Source organism: Trichoderma breve, chromosome 4 (assembly GCF_028502605.1).
Source record: "Trichoderma breve strain T069 chromosome 4, whole genome shotgun sequence".
Taxonomy (NCBI): domain Eukaryota; kingdom Fungi; phylum Ascomycota; class Sordariomycetes; order Hypocreales; family Hypocreaceae; genus Trichoderma; species Trichoderma breve.
In genome coordinates, this window is record NC_079235.1 from 3,958,442 (window position 1) to 3,982,830 (window position 24,389).

Sequence of the window (24,389 nt, forward strand, 5' to 3'; positions counted from 1 at the left end):
TCTGGAGTGCTACCGTGTAGCTCGCGCCGCCACTTTTGTTTCGGACTTTTGGGATGGAAAGCTTTCTTCCATTTTCCCCTCTTTTTGAGGATCAAACTGCGCTGAATATTTTGCGGAATGAGATATTTGGTGCTTCGTAATTTGGTTTTTAGTTAGATGCACCTTGTTGTTCTGTATGAAAGTCAAGTTGCTCTTGCATCCAGGGAGTCAGTCATATCTACGTACATGTCACATCATATCAGGACATAGAGTCTTTGTTCAGATTGATACTTTCTGCTGCTGCAACATCCTGCATGCGAACCCCTCGTATAATCCTTCTGTACTGTATAATCCCTCTCTCTCCCATCCGTCCCATCCAGCAGACTCTCTAGCCTGATGGGTTCAAGACCAAAAGTCTGTCGACAGCTCCAGAATGTGCCGGGAAAGCCGTGGCCTGGCCTGGGTGTCCCTGTCTGAGCTGACTGGCCCTTCTACAATTTTGGTGATATTAGCCGCCGCTCACCTACATGTCCATTTCATCAGCCCTCAGCAACCAGTGTCTACAAAACTGAACGCATACTATATGAAAAGCAAATCGTACTGTAATCTTCCAACATGTTTCCATAACCTTCCCATGTAGAATCACTGTCATCAGTCGTCATTTGTTCTGCTGGATTCCACCGCCCAAGCGCGCCTCCCAGAGCCGCAGTGACTGCGCCACTCCCCCAATGCACATGTACCTTGCATACCAAAGGCAAAGGCACGAACCGCAGGGAACACAGAACACAGGCGCAAAGTAATCCGAGGCCCAATATCCACACACGCCTCCACCAGCCATGCTGATTCGTGTGCTTCGAAACAGCCGCTAAGGCTAACACTGAACCACCGTCCGTCCAGCTGAGAGGCCAGGCGCCGTGTTAGTAGGATCAAGTGTCCATGTCCTTACTCCCCCCACCAAAAGAGATGGAGAGGTCCCTTGCCCGCATGATTATAAAAACGGAATAAATAAGCTTGCCTGTGCTTCTGACTCTTTCTTACTTATCTGGTCTCTTATCCTTTTTACATCCTCATTCTACGCCTCTTCTTCCAGTCGCTTTCGTAGTTGCGACATTTCCGAACCCTCCACCTTTATAAAACCTCACAAACTTAGATAAACCCCGCCATCATGTCCGCCAACGACTACTACAACAACGCCGGCGGCAGCGGCGGATACCCCCCTCAGCAGCAATACGGCCAGCAGCAACAATACGGAGGCGGTTATCCCCAGCAGCAGCAGGGCTACCCTCAGCAGGTTCGTCTCGTCTCTCCCAAACAATCTCTCTCGTCTTCTCGACTAACAAAACACAAAAAAACAGCAGCAATACGGCCAACAGCAGCAATACAACCAATCCTACCCCCCTCAGCAACAACAACAACACTACGGCCAGCCCCAATACGACAACAACCGCAGCGCCTCTCCCTACGGCCAGCCCCAGTACGACCAGCAACAACAGTACGGCCAGCACCAGCAGCAGTACGGTCAGCAGCAGCCTGGCTACGGCGGTCAGTACCCCGGCGCCGACCAGCAGGGCCAGTACCCCGGCGCTGAGGGCCAGGACGGCGACCGCGGCCTCGGCGCGACCCTCATCGGAGGCGGTGCCGCTGCTTTCGCTGCTAAGAAGGCTGGCGGAGGCCTCGTGGGCAGTGGTCTGGCCGCTGTGGGCGGTGCCATCGCCGCAAACTTGATTGAGAACGTGTTTGAGTACGTTTTAATATGCCCAACCTAATAATTGGATAAAAGAGAGAATGCTAACGGAATTTCTCGTAGGAAACGCAAGGAGAAGAAGGAGGCTGAGAACATGGCCTACGGAGGCCAGGGCGGACACCACCACCACCACCACCGTGACTAAACGGGTCGAATGCGATGAGGGCGACTGTGCTTTTTATACCTCTTGTTAGAATATCATGATTATGAGGGGCGTTTTTTCTTATTATTATTTTCTTTGTTTTATATGAAATGAGAAATTATAACGACTATATATACATTCATGTCTCGTTTGTCGCGTTTGTTGATGACTGGCGTCTGCTGCAAGATCCATACATAGATCGATTATAATACGGACTCTTGACACAAATATAAAAGCATGTTCGCATATATACGGATCACACATATGAGGGATGCGTGTAGAATCGACTACCTCTATGCTTTCTACTTGTGTTGCTTCAACGACAAGGTTGTCTCATGAACTCGACCTCAGATTCTCCTACATCACTCAAGATCACTTGCACGTTCAAGGTTCATTTCCCAAATGGCGGGCTTCATATAAATTTGGTATTTGTTCGTTATGTATAAACCGCATATTGCGTCACGTCATAATCGACAGTTTCACATTTCTAACTGCCCGGAGCTCCAAGAGCATCCTATCAAAACCCTCGGGGGCCAATCAAAGTGTTCATAGCTTTGGCCTCCAATTTCCCAAATTTCCCAAACAAATCAAAACATGACATTCAAAAAACTACGGGTATCCGGATTTAAACCTCTTCAGTAGCTCGCTTCTCCGCGGTGGAGTCCCGCGCCTTGGTATCAAACTCCTCGTCGTGCACAGCCTTGGGCTTGTCATCCCAGCCAGCAACCTCGGCAGCGTCGTGGTCGTAAGCCACGTCGAAGCTCTTGCGAAGCTGCTCGGGACCCAAAAAGGTCAGGACCAGGACGTAGGCGTAGACGCAGCCCATGAAGATGCAAATGACCTTGCCGTAGTCGTAGCGCTTGGTGCCAGAGGCTGTGGGCGGCAGGGGGAAGCGCTCGCCAATGCGCGCCTCGATGGTAGAAGAGGCCGAAGACACCAGGTTACCGAGCTGGTAAGCGGTACCGACGACAAAGGTCCTGAAAGCACCGGGAGACAGCTCCATCAAGTGGATGGGAATGACTCCCCAAGCGCCCTGCACGCAGAACTGCTGGAAGAAAGCAGCGGCCATGATGGATGTGTCGTGCACAAAGGTGTAGGGGTAGAGCAGAGCACCGCCGACAATGCAGCAGATGATGATGCTGAAGCGACGGCCCACAGACTGGCTCACGAAGCCGACAATGGTACCACCAGTCATGGCACCCAGGTTAGCAACGACCTGTGTCACGGTGACCTTGTCGGCACTGAATCCCAGCTGGTTCGTAAGCATGGTAGGGTACAGATCCTGGCTACCGTGGCTCATGAAGTTGAAGCCAGCCATGAGAAGAACAAGGTAGGTCAACAGGATCCAGTGACGCTTAACGGCCACCTTGCCCTCCTTGATGAAGACCTTGCCAACAGATTCGTCGTTGCTTCTGTTCTGGCCGGCCTCGATACGCATGCGCTCACGTTCACGGTATGTCTGAGTCTCGGGCATCATCAGACGGAAGGCGATGAAGAGGACGGGCGGGCAGGCGCCGAACCAGAACAGAGGGCGCCATCCGTGAGAAGTGGTGTTGACAAGTCCACGAGCGAAGGCGGCGGCGAGGAGATATCCAAAGGCATACTATTCAAATCAAGCTGGTTAGCAAATTTGGTCCTTTTTGGTGTTTTGATCTCAAAACAGGGCGATATCGGAGCTGACTTACACCTTGCTGGAGCATACCGCTAATGATACCGCGAGCCTCTTGCGGGCAATCTTCCAGAGCGGTGGCGGCAGCATTTCCGTACAAACCACCCATGGCAACGCCAAACAGGGCGCGACAGGCGAGGAATTGCTTGTATGTGTTGCAGAAGCCAGTTCCCTACAAAGGACAGCCATGGTTAGCGGTTATTTCTTAATCGCATCAATTTATTCTCCGAGCGTTTTTATGAGCCCACGATGAATTGAGCAGCAAAATCAATAGCTCCGGCAGTTACAGTGCGTGCAGTGCCGCTGGCTATTGGCGGGGATTTTGGGGCCTGTGGCCAAGGCGGGTGGCACCGCCGGCTCAATCTTGGCAAATCGCCAAGTCACAGATTGCGGAAATAACACAATTCGAATGGAAGGGTGTCTTACCAGTTCCAGGGCGATAAACAGCAGGTTGTTGACGATAAAGGGCCACTTGCGACCGTAGCGATCGGCAGCAACACCAAAGAGGATGGCGCCGACGGATCGGAACATGAGCACGAGCGTAATGCCCCAGGTAATGTCTGTGGTTTGCTTGTCGAACTGCTTGGCGAGGTCCGCAACGGTCAGAGACACGGTGAAGAAGTCAAAGGCGTCCCACGTCCAGGCCCAAAAGGCAATGGCGAAAAAGGCCCATTGCTGGCGGTTGAGCATGCGCAGAAGCTTCCACGGGTTGGGCAAGTTGAGCATGGGCGGCTTGAGCGACGAGAACCGCGTGGCCAGGTAGGTGCCAGCCGACATGTTGTCGTAGTTCTCGGGAACCCAGTATTCCTCATTATTCCCTACCATGATGGCGGTGTTTACAGAGAAGACGATGCTATGAGACAAGGCCAAAGGGAAGAGTTAGAGGAGAGGAAGAAGAAAAGGGAGGCCGTGGAGAGGAATGGACTCCAAAAACCTGGAGGAGGGGGGAGGAGATATATAGAAAATGCGGAGCAAGGGAAGGGAGGGCGAGGGGCGATGGCTAAACGCAGAGCAAGTTGGGGAACCCCAGAATGATCATGTATAAAAGCGGGAATTCTCCAGGGTTGAGGCTTACATGGTGCCTGTGCTTGCTAGCCCTTCTCCACGTTTCCTGGAGCCGGCCCACGAGCCGGTCTGGAACGGCGAATTCGCAACAATACCAGCGTCCGTACATGCCAGTGCGTGATGCTGGCACTGGCTCGGAGACGAAGACGGAGCCAAGATGGGGCTAAAAGTTCAAGCCTAATTATTCTCTAGCCTTGCCTCCACAGACGTTCGCTGCAACACAACCTGAGCTTATTCTCTGTTGCTCCTGGGGTTGGGGCTGAGACCCAACGTCATGATCTAGTGGGAGCACCAGCAGGCGGGCTATTGTACAGCAGGATCTGCCAGCCGTAGTCCGGTTATCTGTTCCCGCAAAGTGAATGGGAATACGAATGTAACGACCAGGGTCGGGGTCAAGAGACAGAAGAAAAAAATCAAAGCCTGATCCACCCGGCTTGGAACCACCATGACAGCGTCTGCCGGCCAGTCACACACCATGAGATGGAGCCCGTCACAAGTGACTTACATGGATGTCGCAAACCAACGGAGCAACATCCTCCAAATGAAGGATTGCCGTGCGAACGCTTCTTCCAACCTGTACTCGTAGTCGGTTAACACATGCGGCTGATCCTTGCTTGGCCATCGTTTTGACATTCGGGACCGGCCAAATTCTGTGCTCTCAGTCTATTTAGCGGGCACCCATCAGATGACAGCGAAGAAGGCTCCAAGTTTGGAAAGGCACGGCGGCTATGCCGAAGAAGGATCATGTACGATGTACGATGCTTGCAATTGTAATGTCTTACGAGCAACAGCTGTGTGGATGCTCGAGTGCTGTTGCTTGATGACTCGTACCAGAGGTCATTGAGAGTTGGGGATGGAGCTAGACATTTCAGCTCGACACAACGCCAAACACAACCGGATTAACGCCTCCATGGCTTGCCGGAAATGTGATTCGAGACGCCTAACCGAGAGATTCAGCCATGATGCAAGCCACGATCAGATCCATTCTCCGTCGTTCAAATCGTACGAGTTCCGTGATTCGGGAATCTCCAAAGCATCAAAGCCCTTCTCTGACTCGTCTGAACAATGTGCTGGTTCATCAGAAGCTGCCCGTGAGCCGACCACAGCTACTGTATTCCGTACAAACACAAAAAGAAGCTTCTCCAGGTTCATTGGCAATCATCTAACAGCCGATCTACACGCATCGACACAATTTACTTCTCGCTTCATGATGATGTACTTGGCGCTATCGATGTCCGCATCCGGCTCTCGATTCCCCAGGTGCCCTTTCCCTTTCGAGTGCGCTTCTCCGCCATCATGAAGTCGCGAATAGTTTGTCTTTGGACCAGGATCTGCAGCGCTAGATGCCAAGCCTAGTCCCGTCTTGGCAGCAAATGGCAGCCTTCTCGGCACAGGATTGCCGGTCGACGGGCTTGGCATGCTCTCTCCAGCTTGCACGGGCCAATCAGGATTTCGGACCTGCTTCCCCGCCCGCATGGGGAGTCAACCTTATGAGAAAGTAAGAACTTACATGGTAAAGTAAGCAATACGGAGGACAGCTGAATAGAATACGCACTGCTTGCCTATTGTTATTCATAGCAAAGTGTACGAGTATGTGTTGACAAGTATGAGGATGGGTAAAAGAGAAGTGGTGGCAGTATTTGGAGGCAAGTGTCTCGCACTTTTCTTCTACCGCAAAGCAAGGCAAGGCCATGAGCAAGACTAGAGCAGGGCAACTCTTTCCGCCTCATCATCAGGCACCAGCATTACCATTTTTTATTATTTATCCATTTATTACTTTCCATTCTTTTTTTTCAAGCCACGAGTCAATCTAGCGGTATTACATAAAGCACACCAAGCAGTTTGGTGTCGTTCCATTGGCTGGCAAACTCGGTAGATTCGGCTAATACTTTTGATTGCCGGCGCCGGACCGCATTCTCGCTTGAAAGGATCAAATGGAAAAAAAACCTACGAGCCTCGTCCGCAACCAGAGCAGGAAAAAGCCACCAACTAGACAAGAGAAGGCTTGGAGAAGCAGAAAAGAAGACGCTAGTTGTTTTTACTGGGCTTGCTCGTGCGAGTTGACTCCGAGAGCCACATTCCATGCAGGCTCTTCCGGAAGAAGTCCGAACATTCAATCCCAAATAGATAGTCTTGCGTTTTTGACTCAGTTCACAGATCCTAGACCCTGTATTTTTTGCCGCTTGCTCTTTGGTTGCTGGATAGCTACATAGCTTGGCAAAGAGGCAAATGTCAGCCGTTTTCGCAGCTCGACTCAGCCTGGGGCGAGCGGATACGGACGAGATGAAATGCAGTAGAATGGCCTGAGAAAAAGCACAACGTCCATAATACACGTGACTGCTTTTCTTTTTCTTTTCCTTGACAATAGGGATCCAACTCATCAGCAACAATAGGATCTTGGTCCCTCTGCCCCATACAAAATAGCCCCAACGCCAAACAATCTAAAAATCCAGGCGTTAGAGTTGGAGCATGCCCTTTTTTTCCCACGCGAACGGCATTTTCCGTCGTTACAAGTCTAAGCACTAGGCCTCCAGATTGCAACCCACAGGGAGCATTTCTGGATAGACTTAAAAAAGAATCGAATGCTACGGTCCGGATTTTACCACGCGAGAAATTCCCTCTAGTGTAGCCAGAAATAGTAATCCTTCTTTTTCAGCTCGCGGCAAGTTGCAGTAACACGACGTCACGCCAAAACAATCTCTTTTGACTCCTGCCTCCTACATTCCGCGGCCTTTAGAAAAAAGGAAAAGGATCATCCACCAACAGTCAAAAACCCCTGCAACCAACAAGCGAACTCGTCCCCCGGATTCACCCACCATGCAAAAAACGCCCTCTCCTCCGCATCCGCAAATCTCATCACCTTCTTTTCATTTAAAACTACGGATACTCTCCTAAGGGAATCTTAGATCCGGTTTTTTATCGTCCCCATGTAACACTACATCTCCGTAGCACGCGTCAATCAGTCAAAATCCCATTTTTACCCCAACTTTTCTCCTCCCATCTTCTCCACGAAAAACCCTTATCCTCGTAACATGTCACCGGAGAAATCATATAAAATAATCGCCGCTGAACACTAGAACGAGCCAAAACTCCACAATAGTTTTGCTCGGTGCATTTCCGTGCCCGCTAAAAAGCCCTTCCTCCAACTGCCGCTCCCAAAAAAATGAAACCATTGAATTAATTCTCAATGCTTGCCTTCCCCCGGGCTTTCCCCACGTCCTCGTCCCATTCTTTTTCCTGCTTCCCCACATCTTGACCCCAAAAAATTCTCACGGCTCTTCTCCAACGCCCTCTTGAAACTTCTCTAGACGATGCGGAGAAAAGGGGCACTCGGAATGATACGGGAACAAGGCCGCGTCAATCATGCTGTAATCATCAAACGTGTATCAAACAATTAATCATTCTCGCAAGTCATCATCTTCAATGCGCGGAGAACCTCAATTTGATTCCTGACGAAGCTTATCAAGCATCTTCCTCTCCCACTTTATTCCCGCTTCCCGGACCGCTTCCGTATCCTCACCTATCCGCCACTCCGAGTCATGATTCAAAGCTTCAAAGGTCCAAAACAAAAGACTTAGTTTCCGAATTGCATAATCTTAATTCAGTCCAGCTTGAACCAAAACTATCAAAAACTACTCAAAGCCGACCATTTCCTATCACTATTTGCCTCAACGCCTCTCCTACCGCCCTCCTCCCGGGGTATCGGAAAACCAAAATCCAAATAATAAAAAAATGAGACTTGTCCGGTTAATAGTCCTACACGTACAAACCCCCCATATTAATTCAATCCATAACGATTCCAGTCTCCGTGTCGTGTCATTATATGCGTCTTGACGATGCCGTAATTTTGTATAGCCGTTCTTTGTCTTGCAGATCCCGTCTTGTACGCTCTTGAAAAAAGAAAAGAGGGAGAGGAGAAAGAGAAGAGAAGAGGGAGACGTAACCAAGCTAGCTAGCTCTCTCTACATTGCGCGCCCAGCGAGGCTCATTAGCATCATGGCCCCGTCTGTAGCTGCCATTTGCGATGCCTCGCTTGCCTCGCCTGCTGCATTGAGTCAGACTCCGCCACCCATGAAGGCGGCAAGATCGTCGAGATCGAGCAGCTGGCGCTCAAAAGCTTCGCACAGCTCTGGGGCAGTCATGTCTTGACTCGTAGTCTGACCGTCGTGGACGGAGACCATGCCATTTTGAACCATCTCAGGACTTTGTCGCTTAACCTCATGCACCTGCATATTCGCTTGCGGCGCACCGGCTGGTGGCGGAGATACGGCGTCCGGGGTGGAGACGTGGTTAGACCCTCCGTTGATGGTTGTGACCCCGGGCCGCCGCGGAAGGGAGATGGGTGGCTCGCTGCTTTCCCCTCGGGCAGAGCCGGATACCGAGCGTGGTTCACTGGGGTGCTGACCAGGCGCGACACCAGAGTTCTGCTGGTCATATTCCATGGCGTCTGGGTTGGTATCAGCATTTGACGACATCTCGTCCTTGATGGCAGCCGAAGGCATGTGAGGGTGAGGTGCGTGGCCAGCAGGACCGCCCATCATGGCCGCGGCATCGTTGTGCAGAACGCGCTGCATAACGGTCAGGTGCCTAAGCCAACTAGTCATGAGAGGCCAATTCTCGTTGCCATCGTGCATAAAGCGCAGCCCGTCTTTGACAATGTGCGCCGCGGTCTCGACGGCATTGGGAGGTGTCAGCCCTTTGAGTGAGAGGTAGGCAATGGTCGCACCGGCGGTGAATGCGGAGAAGAGCATGAAAATGGGGAAGCAGGTGACATGATCCTTCTCAGCGCCAGACTCGACCGCTGCCAGGAGAGACAAAGTGCCGTGGCAGGAGGTGAAGAGTCGATCGACGATGTCGTGGCACCGGGGGCTCATCCGGTATGATTCTATGTTGAACGAGGGAGATGTCACATCTTCCAAAAGCCGTCGACGATGGACGAAGATGGTGGCGCAGTGAATCAGGCAGTGCAGCATGGCAAAAGTATAGCCAGATCCCATCGTCATATGAAGGTTGATTTGACCAGGCTTATCGACAAACTGCATAGGGAGGGTGGCTCGGAGCCTCTCGATTTTGATGACGAGGTCTGTGCAATCATCCTCACGGAAGCTAGACACGGCGAGCATGCCAACGACATCGCGCCAGATGGTGGCAGCCAAGACGATGTATCCGTACTCGCCAATCTCGCCGGTTGGCACATGGCTTGGTGATGCGTGGGCGTTGTGTTGGGCGAGCTGCTGCGGGAGCGTCTTCACATATACGGTATTACCAAATGCGAAGTTGATGTCCGAGCAGGGCAAGGCCACGTCGGTAGTATCCTGAAGAGCCAGGGCAGGGTAGCGGCCAGGCGTACAGGTGAGAAGGCAGTCGAGGATGTAAGTCAACCACAAGGTGCGGCGAAAGGACTCGTCACGCAGGAACTGGTCGGCATTGTCAGATGCGTGATGGCTGTTAAGAATCCGGTACATCTGCAACAGCCGCGTGGCCTGGCCGAGATAGACGTAGGCACGGACGGCATTCCGGCTGCCCCATTCGTGAATGATGACGAGGCAGAGAGCCTGGATATCAGCAAGATTAGGCTGGTCCAGGTTGGCATTGATTAGGGAAACTGTCTTTCCGGCAAAGGTGTCGGCAGCCGCCGTGGGGGTGCCACCATAGCGCCGGATGAGGTTTGGAGAGCTCCTGAAGATTGTGTCAGCTCATGTTGCATTATTTCAGAATTAAAAGGAAATAGGAAGAGAAATGGCCAAAGCCAATGCGCGTTCCTAGATGCCAAGCCACAGCCGGACAAGGCTTGTGTTGTAGCCTGACATGCGGCGCCTGATCGGACCAATTGATCCACAGAGGCCGGCCGCGGCTGAAACATGTTTCGTCACTTGCCTGACGGCAGCGCATGCCTTGGAGAAGAAAAAGAAGAGAGAAGAGAGAGAAGAGAGGCTTACCGTGCGGCGGCTGTCAAAAGACCATAGACGAGGCTTGATTCTAGCGTGCCGTTCTTGAGCTGCTGCACAAACGTCGGCTTGTGAAAGGCCACGCAGGCCGGGAATGTCTTTGAGACGACTCGCTCGCACTCGGCGATGAGCTCTGGTGTAAGCCTGAGGCAGCGTTAGCAAACATTCCGCTCGGGTTCCGGCGGCATCATCGGCCAGCCAAACTAGACTTGGAGGGGGAATTGAGAATTTGACAGCTCGCGCATAGGGCGGCGGTAAAGAAAAAATCGGGCCGTTCTGCCATCCGAACGGAAATGGGCGAGTGGGGACAAGAAACAAGCAGCATAGCTCAACGTGAGCACGAGGCTAGAAGGGCGGCCGGGCCACTCGGGGGGGAAATAGTCGGGGGGGCAGAGGCTGTACCGAGGGCCAAGGGCTAGGGCCAGGGGACGAGACGGGATTGACACCGTCCCAACAGAGGCCAAGGCAACGACGACGTCGATGCAGGACGAGGGAATGAAAAAGAGAAGAAAAGGAAGAAATAATTCTTCTTTTGCTTCTTTTTTTTCTTCTGTGTCGGGCGGCGATAAAAGACAAAAGAGGGGGCGCGCAAGGAAACAAAGCACTCACTTTTCGGAGGTGGTCTGAACGTGTCTGGCTCCGCCTGAGCCCACAACGGGCTGCCTGGCGTCAGAGGCACCGGGCCCGGAGGCCGGCAAAGCGTCGCGAGAAGGGCGATGAGCAGCGGTATGGCGAGCTGGGCTTTGGCCGTGGTGATGGGCCATGCTCTCCGAGGGCAGATAGCACTCATGCATGCCTTTTGCGCAGTTTTTGCAAGGCGCGCGGCCGTTTTCGTAGACACACTTGGTTTTGCCCTTGCGGCAGCGCACACAAGCGCCGCCGGCTCTAAGGGCAGTGGAGCGCACCACGCCGGAGGACATTGTGGGCGAAGATTCGGGTCAGAAGAGAGGGGATTGACGAGGGAAAAATTGCGCGATGCGATGCAAGGCGCGTGGCCGTCCCAGAGACGACTCGGTCGGCACCGGGCTTTTGCTGCGTCGCGATGGTGACGGGCAAGTTTGCAGAGGGCCGGAGATGGCGACACCGCAGGTCCGGGATGAAGGACGGTGCACGCGCTGACGACAGGCTCTTCTCGGCAGAGATTGCGCAAGTAAAGAGGCAAATCAGAAAGATGGAGGCCGTGGTAGAGGGATAACAGGTGGGATCGCAGGTCTGCACAGCGCAGGTGAGTAAAGGGATAGAAGGAGAAGGGGAAGAAAAATCTGGCGATGGGTGAGGAGGGAAGAGATGGAACAAGGAGACGGGCGCGAGGGTCTTTGGGGGATGAAAGGCGGGGGGCGTGTCGAGAGAGTGTGTGTCCCAGCGGACAGCGGGCAGCGGCCACAGCTTCAGAAGCCCCACGGGCGGATCGGCTTCAGGCCTTGTCCTGCCGGCCCCACCCACAGGGTTCTGGACAGCCGTTTTTTTCAGAGCGTCCAGCGAGAGTGTTCCAGCGAGCCTCCAGCGGTACCTACAGCGCTGGCGGGATTCGCATCTCGACAACCTGGACTTGATCCCGTTTGTTCGTGCCAGATTATCTAAACTCTCTCCCGTCATCTCAACAAAGCCAGTAAAGCAAGATAATATGAGCGCTCTACTATGCAAATTTTCTCGCCGCCACCCATAGGCAGAAGCGCCAAAATGCAATCTCCTCCAGCAGAAAGAGGCATTGGCTTTCGCAGGCTCTCGGAATGTGGCCTCCCGTCCTCTTTACCACCCAGCGTTGGCCCAAGTCACAGACGCCTGCGCTGCGCTCTTTTCCTGGGGTGTGCGAAAGTGTCGCGCTCTTCCGGCCAGGCTAGTGCCACTGCCCTTGGTACAGTATCCCACAATGACGCAGCCAGGGCCAGATCGGAGTTTTGCCGCCTGCCGTTGCTTCTGCCCGATACAGCCACAGTACTCAGGGTCTGGGCCAGCTATTGTCTGCGCTGTTGGTACTCGCCTTGTACTGATCCATCCAAATCCAGGCACGATTTTGCTCTCGCGAGTCAAACATGAATGTCTCTGCTCTGGCAACAAACGACGACATGGCAGCAGAATCAGCATCAGAGTCAGAATCAGAACCAGAGGGCCCGCAGGTTCCCGACAACAACGTGTACTGTATGCACCTCAGCTAAGTAGGTGCATTAACCCGCCCAAAAGGCAATTCAAACTCCAGTCAGAAATTCTCATCGCGCGTGGGCAGCCCAGCCCAGGCTGCGGCGTCCACGCCTCCAACTGTGCCGAACGAGTGAGAGCTGCGGCCTTCGCCCCCTTTCCCCCATTTCTCATCTGCCCCCGACCTTGATTCTCATTTCACCAGCAAGCGCCGATTGCCTCCTCCCAAAAGCCGGGCTCGCCCACTTTGATCCGGGGGACCAATGACGACGATGCTTGCTGAGATGCGGCCAATCAGCCAATGCCTTTCCGCCGTGCCCCAGCAGATGGGCTGACTGACGCGGCGCGTGGTGCACCTGGAAACGCTCTCCGTGAGCCGCGCCGGAACCGAAAAAGCTCCATCGTCCGATTCCTCCCACAGGCTCCCAGGCTCTGGTCGAGGGAGGGAAAAAAAGACGCTTCGGCTGGCTGCTGACATTGCAACACCCGATCTGGTGATTTTGCGACTTTACACGTCCGATCATGTACGCACACGACGCCGGTACGACAGCGACAAGTCCATCTACGTGTCCATGCCTCCATAGCAAATACTCCGTGCACCGCGGCTCTCCGACGGCGGCACAGCTTCGGCGGGCACATACAGTCCAAGGCGCATCCTGAGTTTCCATTGGAGGGATCGAGGGTGTGGCCACGAGAATCAAGGGAACAACCAAGGCAAGGCAAAAAAGAGGCCTTGGTGGGGCCGGCGCTGTCTCTCCAAAGTCTCTAGAGCCTCACTCTGTCGTACAGAACCTGCACGGGTATGGGTATTCATTCGTACCTACGCGCTGGGCTATCAACAATGGAAGCCACCTTTCCACTAACAACGTATTCGTATGCAAGCACCTGAGCCTGGCGCAGTGGGAAATGGGACTGGAAATGGGAATCCAGACTTTCACACTTTCACAAGCAACAGCGCCAATCCGAGGGCCAGCCCACTTTCTGTGCGGAGGTCGATGTACTCTCGGAGCACGGTCTGCGCCGGCTAGTACGGAATATGCAGGTGGGTGGCTGTAGCGCCGTCCCGGTTTCACAGAGCAGCCAGATTCGCTCTCCGGCACCGATGCCAGCAGTGGTCGCCTCTTTTCTACTTGTCTGCTTTTCTGCTTTGGAGGCTGTGCATGTGAAAAGCAAAATTAATGCCCTGGTGGTCAAAACTCTCCGTTGCCCTATCTGCCAGTGGCTATGGCCCTGTGTTGCCGAAGCATCACGGCGATATAAAAAGTGAAAGTGAAGGACAAAGAGCAAGAGAAAGGGGGGAAAGGAAAGGAGGCGGCCAGTGAGAAGACGCGCGCGCGAGCAGAGTCGCAGTCGGTGGGGTGGGACCCAAATTATCCACGGAACAGTTTGATCATGTCCGCAGCCGGACGGATGCTGCCAGCGAGGGCACTGAGGACGCGCCTTGCCTTGGCCCTTGCTTCTCGTTGCCAGCACAGTAGCTGGTACCACCTGTCTCGTCGCCGTGTCTTCGCCTTGTCGTCGCCTTACAGGCACAACAACAAAACAATGCGTCACGGCACAGCCAAAAGCGCAACGGCGCAAAGGCGCAAAGCCACACGCGAGGCTCCGAGAGAAGTGGAGGAAATGCGAGACACATGGGGAGGAGAGGCCCAAAGCCTCCATCGTCTGGGCGTCAGCCGCTGATCTCGACTGCAGCACACATTACAACCGGTTGGCCATGCCTCTGGGCTCTGGCTAACAGCGTCGGCCTCACCATAGGTGCTATCTCCGGGGTATGAGCCATCCAAATGGAACGTGTTCCGGCTCTTCTGGGGTGGCCAAGGCAAACAAGTGGTGCAAGTAAATCCGAAAAATGCTACCTCGCGACGTACTCGGTGGGCCCTCCGTGTGCTCCGATATTTGGCCAATTTCTGGTCCACCTTGGGTCCCGCCTTTGATCAACGCAATCGCGGCTGTCAGTCACGGCGGCTCGAGTCGAACCCCCCGAATCGTGGACAAGGCGCCGTTCCTGTGTTGGATTTTGCATGCGAGTGCATCCAATCCTTGAGCTCCATGTCGGAGCGATTGTCCGTGCCGAAGATGGATGTGCACTCGTACTGGGCAATAGATGGCTTAGCAGTACCAGGCATTCTTACTGCCTGTCTTCCTCACCGATAGACAGCCCTGGATCTCATTCGGTTTCGCGTGGCCCCCCAAAGAGCTTCTACTGCAGAGTACTTTGCGATTGGTGCGAATTATTAATAATTACCTTATCTCGTGTTGTTATGCTTTCTCCCGCAACCACTTGCAGCCCTAGCCGGATCGGAGCGAGCATCACTTTGTATACCTGTCTGTGCGGCGACGCTTCCGTTCATCCCCCGCTGCAGTTTGTGGCTAGCATGATGCAAGTTCCGACAATTTTAATTTCGCCCTTTGATTCAGAGGTCCTAGCTTTTCGAGTCCAGTCGATCCTCGCACCACGTCCCTTTGCGTCAGATCATCCTCGCCGGGCTGGGCAAGCAAGGATCATACCACGCGGGTGACTAAGACTCCGTTGACATGTGTCTCCAGACGAGGGTCGTCTGATTAGAAGAGATGGCTTTTCGTTGTGTGTACCTTGAAATTGCTACGCCCTCCAATACTCGCAAGCTTGCTACAGTACGGAGTACACAATGAATGAACGAGCTTGATGCTAGGGATAGGAAGAAGAAGAAAACAAAGCACTGCGGCAAAGACAAGACATGGCAGCGCGATTCGGGCCGTGACGTGTCGAGGGCCGCTCTCAGCGGCTGGCAGATCTGAGATCCAACTGCTCGCAAGCGCGTCTCCCAAGCTCCGCATCTTCCGGTCCCAGCCGGTGTGTGCTACGTGCATGAGATAATCAAACCCCTTTTTTCCCCTTCTTCTTTCTTTCCTTTGGGTCCTAGTGCAAGTAAGCATTATACCAAGATGGGCATGCCACCACTCCGCACTACGTCCTGAACTGTCCAAAGGCTTTCCCTACCCCGTGCCGACGGCAAACCAACAGCAAAGCAGAAAAGGGAACCAGTGGTTGGATGAGCCATTTTAACCGCAGTGCCGCAACGGATGACTCGTGGGTGTCTGTGTCTACCCCAGACCACGAGCTACTCCGTTTCCCACGATGTTTTCTTTGTCCTTGTGTGATTTTCCCGCCCTGCTGCAACACGGGGGCACCGTACAGTAGGCAGCAGCTGAAGAATGAATTCCGTTCTCTGCCTACAGTACCTCTCGCGGTACTCGGAACAGCCGATGGCTCTCATTCAACGGCTAGCGGCATCTGCTGTCCGGGGTGGAGCAAGTCCTCGTGCTACGGGGAGCAAGGGATTTGCACTAACATGATTGAAGAGGAGCGCAGCAGGCAAATTCGTATGTACGAGTCCATTGCAAAAATGGGGCACCGCCGCGAAACGTTACCCGGGACCCAGACCCGGCTTATTCTCGGCACAGGATGGAGACGAGATTGTGGCGGCCGGCTCCGGGAAAAGGGAAATCACGTGATGTGCCTTTTTGTGTCTCTGGTCCGGCGTTGGAAGCTCCACTTTGGGGAGGGCCGAAAAAAGGATCACGACGGGATTGCCGTTTTGGTAGACGAGGCCGAGACATGTCCGAGTTTGGGAGGGCTAGACAAGGACATTTTGTCTCGTTTTTTGCGGGAGGGAGAGAGTCAGCGTCTGGAGTGCGTGCTAATGGAAGTGAGTGGTAGTGCGGAGTATCACATTGTTGTGCTACTTTTAGTTACGGAGCACGCCTTGGCGCTTCGTGGGCGGCAAAGATGAATCCGCCTCCGAACGGCCACTGCAAGCCTCGGCTATCTCAGTTCCCAGCCGTGGTCGGTCTTTAGACGAACAGGTAAACGCTTCGGTATTAGTATTCGACGGTAGAGTAACGGCAGTTTTCCTTTGTCAGAACAGTCCCTGGTTTTTTCCCTCGCTTTAAGCTTAAACACGCGGAAATTAATCCGAGACCGGCCCGGGTTCTGGACACTTTTGTTTTTGCAGTGCTGCATCCGCGGCGTTGCACAAGGTGAATCTGGATGGAGCGGCCATTCTTTGTACGTACGAGTGAATAACATGTACGAGTACTTTGTGAAATTTGTGTTAGACATTTGAGTGGTTATTAGTAATTAGGTTATTTGGGAATACTACGTGAAAGCCGGGGGTGTGTAGCTGTAAGATTTGAGATTTCTCGTATTGTCTATAACGGCCTCTACATACATGACTTGAGCAGTATAATGATGATAAAATAATGTTGTTAAAGTATATCATTTATTAAATTTGACGCTAGGGTTTACTACTGCTCCCCACAGTCTGCCTGTCAAATAGCAAGTGATGTGCATATGCTCTGCATGGCGCAGATCATCTCAGATGAACAATCTCAGATATAACCTCACTTATACCAAAACCAAAACAACCCAGCCAATATCAAGCCTGTTACATGAACAAAACCCACCACCAACCACGCTGTCACAACCCGTCATACTTGATAAGCTGTCTCCCCACTCGGCATAGACACAGCATACTCCAGCGTAAGCTTGACCGTCTTGCCCGCGTTCAAGCTCACATCCCAAGTCACCTGGCCATCCTTCTTCAGCTTCGCCGAAGCCTTGCCCCAGTTCTCATCCTTGTTCGCCTTGCCAGGTTCTCCCACAGCAACACCGTTTGCGTTGTCAATCGCCAGGCCCCGCGGGTAAGCGAGTTCCACGCGCAGCCGCTCATCCTCAGAAACAGGCACCTGATCCAACACAAGCAAATTGACGGCCCTACCTCCCACGGCACGCGTGTTATTCAACTCAATAGTACGAACGTACACGGCGCTGTCCTCCTTGGTGAAGAGTCCGACGGAGGCCCGGCGCACGTCGGGCTTCGGGTACGTCACCTTGATGGCAGGGTCGACTCCCAAGCTGAGGCTGAAGGACTCGCCGGAAGAGCACCGGGGGAGGGACGTCTTGCCCATGAAGGTGCCGTCGAGGGTGAGGCTGGCGCTGCCCTTGAGCAACGCCATCTTGCTGCTGTTCTTGAGCTTGGCCTTGAGGTAGGCCATGGGCTTGTACTTTGCGACGACGGTGTGGCTGAAGACGACGTTGGAGAAGGGGATGCGGGCGACGCGCTGCTTGGAGCCGTTGAACTTGGGCACGAGCGTCTTGAGGCCGGGCAGGTCGTAGGTGGTCGTCAGGCCGGTCTCCTCTACTTGGGAGGTTTCGTAGTTGTCAAAGTTGAAGGACTCCTCGCCTTGGTCGTTGAGGAAAGAGTCAAAGTCAAAGTCGTTAAGGACGTTACCTCCCTGTATCGCCGCCATCCCACCTAGGGGCTGTGCCTGCTGCTGCATCGCTTGTTGCTGCGCTTGCATCTGCTGTTGCGCATATGGGTTCACGGCACCCGGGGCGGCAGAAGAGCCAAACAAAGCCGCCGATGTGATTGGTGCCGGCGGAGGCGGAGGCAGAGACGGAGCACCACCAAAGAGAGATCGCGGCGCTGCTGACCTCAGGGCCTCGGGCTGTGCCGCGGACGACCCTTTCGTTTTCACCATCATCTTCCGATTGCGGTTCTGTTGATGGAGCATCATTGGAGCATGCATGTGGCTGCGGTTGCTGTTGCTCAAATGTGATGTCTCCTCATTGCTGCGAGTGATGTCGGGGTTGTTCCCCAGAAACTGCGACGACTTGGCGAGCTTGATGCGCCAGGGGACGAGCGTTGGGATCGTGTCGTAGAGGCTGGAGAAGGTTGCCTGTGACGTCGAGAGCGTGACCTTGCAGCTCTTCCAGGACTCGCTGGTCTGGTTGGTGAGCATGGCGTCAAAGTAGAGCGTGGCCGAGGCGTTTGTAGTCGATAGCTGGAGGTCGTAGGCCGGTGTCCAGTACGCCGCGGATGTAACGTACGAGAAGGCCAGGTCGACCTCAACGGGGCCAGCATCCTCATCGCCTTCATCTTCAGCTACTGAGACCTTGACGGTGTCGACATCGCTAGACGTGGAGCCTCGACGGGACGTCATGGGCGTAAAGGCCGCAACTTCGAGCGTGATGCGCACGCTGTATACTTCCAGGGGCCAGAATTGCTGCTGCTCGTCACGCAGGCGCTGCCTCTCTCTCTTGGCCTCGCCCTTGAGTCGATCCTTGAGAGCCTTTTTCTTTTCCCTCTCTTTCTTTGCTTGGGCCTTGGCCTTGTTCTCCTTTGCATTCTTCTTGTCTTCCTCTCGCTGCAGCTTGTTGTACTTCTTTTCAGCCTTTTCCACCTCCTTGGTGAGCGCCTTCTGAAGGTTGTTACTGTCTGTCAGGTCCTGAAAGGCCTTTTTGCGCTCCTCCCTGTACTGCTCGAGGGTGGTCTGGATAGAGTCACCATTCTTGTTATTGTTGTTAATACCAATAGCCTCCAAAAGACCCAGCCGTCTCTGCGCGTTGCCTGCGTTGTCGCGGGCGGCGGCCAACGCATCTCGAGACTCTTGAAGTAAACCTTCAGCAGACTTCAGTTCATGGCTTTCTGCCTTTGCTTCATCGTCGGAGAATTCTTCCTCATCTGACTCGGATTCGGACTCGGAGTCAGACTCTGGGTACACCTCGTGGAAGAGCTGGCGGTTAGTTACTGACTCTACCTCCAGATTGGTAATGGTGGCGCTGCCATTGGTCTCGACCTTGATTGAATCTGAGTCGACGGTTTGGCTGAGTCCAACAATGGTAACTTCGTTTGTGCCTCGCTGGAGTGAGTTGTTAGTTGATTGGAGCTAAGGATAGGTTGCTTGAACTAGCGGGATAGCTTACCTTGAGTTGGACACCTTTAATCTCTCGATATACTTGTGCCCTGGAGGGAAAGAGGGTTACCGATGGTGTGTTGAGATCGCTGGCCAGATATTCAATCTTGTGGACTGATTCCAGTTCACTGATGGCAGCTGAGGCACCCATTGTGTAATGTTCTTCACTCAGACGTATAGATGACACAATAACTTGGTTGAACTGGGCTACAAATTGAAAGACTACACTGGATGCCTTGTAATAAGAAGGAGATGATGATTGATCAAAGAATTGGTGAAAGAGAAAGAGGGATGTCTGAGTCTTTTTATAAGCCGGGTGAACTCATACATGTACCTGCCAAGAAACCGTACGACTTAAACATTGAATGTAAGGCGTTTTCTTTGTCTACTTGGACCAAAAAAGCTGGCTTCAACTCCGGTAGCTTCCTAGATCAGTAGGCTGCAGCGCAGGCAGACGCGGGGCAGAAGCGCGTAATTGCATATCAGAGTCACACTGGCCTCATTTCTCTTTGTTTCGCCGCCGCCTGATTCGCCCGAGATTGCATATGCCACGTCGTCTGAATTCTAACTAACAAACATGACGCGATACTGGCATCTGGCCGTTTCAAGGTTGCCAATTATTGGCTCCCTCCTGGTCGCGGGGGGACTCTGGATGCGTCATGGCCGTGACTTTTAAAGTGGCTACCTGACACTAAGGCAGCTCGAGGGATAGTCTTAATTTGTTGGCTGCCAATGAGGAGACGGCTCTGGTTCCGCTTTGGTCTGGCCCGGCAACTAACTGAGCTGAAGTGGCTGAGCTCGAGTTGAAGATACTTGAGATGGATATTGGTTTACCTGGTTGATGAAACTGCTGAAGATAGTTTGTGTTGTAGTTACGTGGTTTTAGGAGATGCTGGAGTTGGGCTACACGTATACCAGCCTATAATTGAAGCCAGCTACTGGAAAATGGCGTTTAGGCTACCAGAATTATTACAACGTAGGCACGAAATCGTTCTTGATCTATACAGAACAAGCTAGTGTATGTAGATATGCATATTGCAAGGATGAGAGAATCTTCATGTTGAACTCAATGCTATACACTTTTCAGCAAAAGTTTGATACCCGGGTAAAAACGAGGAGAACATCCTGAGCATCAAGGTAAGATGGAAAATTTAGAAGCTACTCGTGGGATTGTGGCGGATTTGTATTGGGTTGCTCCGGCACTGTATTTGGAGAATCCATGTGCATACAACGATACGTCTTTGCCTATGGAGAAACAGAAGACGAAGACAGCGACGGCAGTGGATAATATTGAAAACTTTTGAAAAAATTGACAAAGGGGTTTAGGGGTAACAGAGGAGGCTCTTAATAAGCTGCACAGACTGTGGAAGAACCTTGGCAAGGAGATGTGGGATTCATTTACACCAACTTGTCGGTGAGGCCTTGTGCTCAGTCAGGGTCATAACGAGGCTATGGACTGTGTAGAGTGGATATCGTGATACGGATAATCCACTAAATTGCAATGATATGGTGAGCAGTGGAAGAGATTCTGTTATTGAATATTAAGAATATCATGAGGATGAGAATTGCATCAAGCGGCATTTGCCTCCAATCAATTCCTCCTCGTGCTGCTGCGCTACTGTGCAATCCCCAGCAAGGCCATGCATGGATGGAGCTCTGCATGCACAATTCAGGGCCCCCACCTGGTGTCAATCTTCCCGTATATACGCATAAACTCATCGACGCCCCGACACATTGCATACTGGCGGTACGGGATGATGCCAAACCCCCACTTTTAACCGTCCTCAGCTTCGTAGGGGTCATGCTCATGTACGAGTAATAAAATGCAATAGTGCTATCATAGCCATAGCCTTACCAGCCACCTCCAATTTGGCGCTCACCAGGTCTATCCAAGGAAGTCCTTTCGCTCATCTCCAAAGCCGTGACTTAACTCTTGACGTCTTTTCTTCCCTCTGCTCTGCTCTGCTTTGCGTGACCAACCATAGACTGCCAGCCATGGACTCCCGCTCGCCCTTGAAGACGCTCGACCCCGAGCCCATTGATTCGCCCGTGTCCAGTAGAGCTTTCGGCATCACATCATCAGGACCTCTGCCTATGCGACCGGCCATGGACCAGCAGCCCGATCACCCGAACGATATGGACCTGCCCAGAGCGACTCCGGTTACACGCGCGGCCGAGTTCAAGGCCAGCGACTTCCCGCCAAAGCCCAACGAGTATCCCAAGGCCAACGACTACCCAAAGGACAACGGCTACCCCAAGCCTCACGAGTTCCCCCCGAGGCCGTATGAGTACCCGGTCAGGCCGATGCAACAGCTCCAGTCCCCATACAAGCCGACGACGCCCCAGCTCGAGTTGGCGGACGTCAAGTCCAACTGCCAGCGCAATCTCAGCCACCTCATCTACCTCCAGAACCAGCGGCGCGCATTTGGCTACTCATCGCAGGCCGTGGATCTGGAGTGGCAGATCCGAAGCCAGACCGGCCTCTTGATTGGCGAGCTTCGGACGCTTCAGGACGAGGTCCGCAGGCTGGTCAAGAACGCCAAGAATCACCGGTGGCGACGATGGTTGTTTGGAGGATTCATGTAAGATCCGCGCCTCTCTCCCTCTTTGCGAACCTCTTGCTAAGTTGGCATCTCCAGCGCGACCTTTATTCCTCTTGTGCGCAAGCTGTTCCGCCGAGGCACAGATGTAGAGTCGCGAGCTTCTTCTAACAACACCGAGTACGCATTCCGCAAGTCAAAAGGCCTCCTCGCACGAATCAAGGACTCGGTTCTCGGCCATCATCGTCTAGCCAGCGTCGCATTCTTTGTCTTTTCTGTCATGTATGTGTTCCAGAACGAGGTGACTTTGCGCGTGGCCAAGACGATGCAGAAGCGCCTAAAGAAACTCTCCCAGCGACTCGAATACGGCAACCAAGAAATCGACGAAAAGGACCTGAAGCTTCTGGACGGATGGAGGTGGAGAGTGATTCTGTGGTGAAACGAGCTTGCAGGGAGCTTGCATAGAGTTTGGCCGTTTTTTCTACTAATGGGGGCTTTGGAATGGTGAATTGGCTGCGAGAATGATGATGACGATACATATCCTACTAAAGGTGCATGATTGTAACGAAGCTTGTGCACAAACCGCAACCCAGCTTTGGGTTGCTCTTTGAACTCTTTGATATATTTCCTTAGTTCTACATACCACGTCGATAGCCTGAGCATTATTTAATTTCATCATAATTACTTTTTCAAAGCTGTCACCTCACTGCGGATGAAGAATCGCGTCTGATCAAGCTTAGACCATTACGCCAATAGAAGCCATGGAAGATGCTCTGGGCCGTCCTCAGCACGCCAAAGCTGGGACGGAATCCCATGGACCACTGGCCAAGGAGTCCAAAGATGCATACTTTCGCAATTTGTACACAAAAGCACCCGATTTCAAGGCGATAGCCCTCCTAGATCCAGACTTTGCTGCCGTGTTTGTCTTTCCCCTTTCCTTGACTTGCCTCACATTCTGGTTGGTCAAGCTAATGTGAGAAACAGCATCAAAGGACGCGATCTAAACTTCAACGATCCCAAAGCTGTTATGCAGCTGACCAAGACACTGCTCAAGGTAGACTTTGATCTCAGTATTGAGCTGCCAGAAGATCGGCTGTGTCCTCCAGTGAGTTGGGCCATGTTTTTACTTTCCGTTGCAGACGAGACCAGACCCTAACATATGAGGCTAGGTCGCGAATAGACACAATTACATACTATGGTTGAAGGATCTGTTGGACACGACATCGTACGATGACCCCGGCAGGAAAGTCGTTGGACTGGATATCGGCACCGGGGCAAGCTGCATATACCCGTTGCTTGGATGTGCCCAACGCGCGTGGTCATTCATCGCAACTGGTGCGTTCTCCTGTTGCTGTTTGCATAGTCTAAGCTGGAATCACTGCAGAACGTACTAACAAATCGTTTTATAAAAAGATATCGACGAAAAGAGCTTGGAGTGGGCAAAGAAGAACGTCAAGCTCAACGACTTTGACAGTCGGATTCAGGTTATTGGCCGCCAACCCGACGATGCCCTCATTCCGCTAGATCATCTTAAAAAGGATTCCATTGACTTCACCATGACGAACCCACCCTTTTACGAATCTGAGGAAGCTATGGTAAAGAGCGCACAGGAGAAATCTCGGCCGCCATTTACAGCTTGCACCGGTGCGAAAGTAGAGATGGTGACGCAAGGCGGCGAGGTTGGCTTCATCAACCGTATCTTCGAAGAATCTCTCGTTTTGCGCGAACGCGTCCAGTGGTACACGGCCATGGTGGGCTTCCTATCGAGTCTCACGCATATTGTGGACAAGTTACGGGAGCACAAGATAGACAACTACGCCATCACCGAGTTTCAACAGGGCAACAAGACGAGACGTTGGGCGATTGCGTGGAGCTTCCGGCCTTTACGACCTGCTCAGAGCGTTGCGAGAGGAACCAAGGCGGCCTTATCGAGGGGTATCCTTCCAGCTATCACGGAGGTTGTTGTATACAAGATGCCGCTAAAAGGGAGCGTGGGCGGCTTTGCTGAGAATCTGAGCGGCGCCATTGCAGCGCTAGATCTCATCTCTTGGAACTGGGATAGGGAGAAGCTCGAAGGGATTGGAAGAGCTGTGGACAAGGTATGGGGACGGCCATATCGGCGACGGAAGAAGCGAGAGATGGAGATGGAGGCGAATGGTGAAGAGAAAGCAGTCAAACCCATGGCTGAGGAGCAGATTTGCATGTTCGGCTTCAAAGTTGCCGTGAGAGTCGGGAGAATGGATATCTCTGTTGAAGCGCGGTGGTTGGAAGGGCATGATGAAAAGGCCTTGGAGAGCTTTCAAGGATTCTTGAAGTCGGCGTCGGAGAAGGCTGTGGAGGATGCGAAGAAGGAGGCTTAGGAGATGGCTGATGCCTTACTCTCTCAGAGGGGCTCTATTCAGCTGAGTTTATTGATGCTGTCTTA

The 24,389-nt window shown here is 52.9% G+C and overlaps 6 protein-coding genes across 6 annotated transcripts; 3 read left to right on the forward strand and 3 right to left on the reverse strand.

Moving 5' to 3' along the window:
• Positions 1–1,144: 1,144 nt before the first annotated feature.
• T069G_07464 (uncharacterized protein) lies at positions 1,145–1,868 on the forward strand (the record flags this gene model as incomplete). Its single annotated transcript, XM_056174674.1, has 3 exons — positions 1,145–1,270; positions 1,335–1,720; positions 1,787–1,868. The coding sequence occupies 3 exons, from the start codon at positions 1,145–1,147 to the stop codon at positions 1,866–1,868; spliced, it is 594 nt and encodes a 197-aa protein (XP_056028253.1).
• A 622-nt stretch (positions 1,869–2,490) lies between these two features.
• T069G_07465 (sugar transporter domain-containing protein) lies at positions 2,491–4,359 on the reverse strand (the record flags this gene model as incomplete). The annotated part of the gene is made up of 3 exons (XM_056174675.1): positions 2,491–3,468; positions 3,551–3,706; positions 3,961–4,359. 3 exons carry the CDS (start codon positions 4,357–4,359, stop codon positions 2,491–2,493), a joined length of 1,533 nt encoding a protein of 510 aa, XP_056028254.1.
• A 4,295-nt stretch (positions 4,360–8,654) lies between these two features.
• T069G_07466 (fungal specific transcription factor domain-containing protein) lies at positions 8,655–11,467 on the reverse strand (the record flags this gene model as incomplete). The annotated part of the gene is made up of 3 exons (XM_056174676.1): positions 8,655–10,278; positions 10,539–10,691; positions 11,157–11,467. The coding sequence occupies 3 exons, from the start codon at positions 11,465–11,467 to the stop codon at positions 8,655–8,657; spliced, it is 2,088 nt and encodes a 695-aa protein (XP_056028255.1).
• Positions 11,468–17,156: 5,689 nt separating this feature from the next.
• Positions 17,157–19,575, reverse strand: T069G_07467 (uncharacterized protein; the record flags this gene model as incomplete). Its single annotated transcript, XM_056174677.1, has 2 exons — positions 17,157–19,370; positions 19,435–19,575. The coding sequence occupies 2 exons, from the start codon at positions 19,573–19,575 to the stop codon at positions 17,157–17,159; spliced, it is 2,355 nt and encodes a 784-aa protein (XP_056028256.1).
• A 1,844-nt stretch (positions 19,576–21,419) lies between these two features.
• On the forward strand, positions 21,420–22,403 carry T069G_07468 (uncharacterized protein; the record flags this gene model as incomplete). The annotated part of the gene is made up of 2 exons (XM_056174678.1): positions 21,420–22,006; positions 22,064–22,403. 2 exons carry the CDS (start codon positions 21,420–21,422, stop codon positions 22,401–22,403), a joined length of 927 nt encoding a protein of 308 aa, XP_056028257.1.
• Positions 22,404–22,725: 322 nt separating this feature from the next.
• Positions 22,726–24,324, forward strand: T069G_07469 (methyltransferase small domain-containing protein; the record flags this gene model as incomplete). The annotated part of the gene is made up of 4 exons (XM_056174679.1): positions 22,726–22,883; positions 22,949–23,069; positions 23,134–23,299; positions 23,378–24,324. 4 exons carry the CDS (start codon positions 22,726–22,728, stop codon positions 24,322–24,324), a joined length of 1,392 nt encoding a protein of 463 aa, XP_056028258.1.
• Between the last annotated feature and the right edge of the window lie 65 nt (positions 24,325–24,389).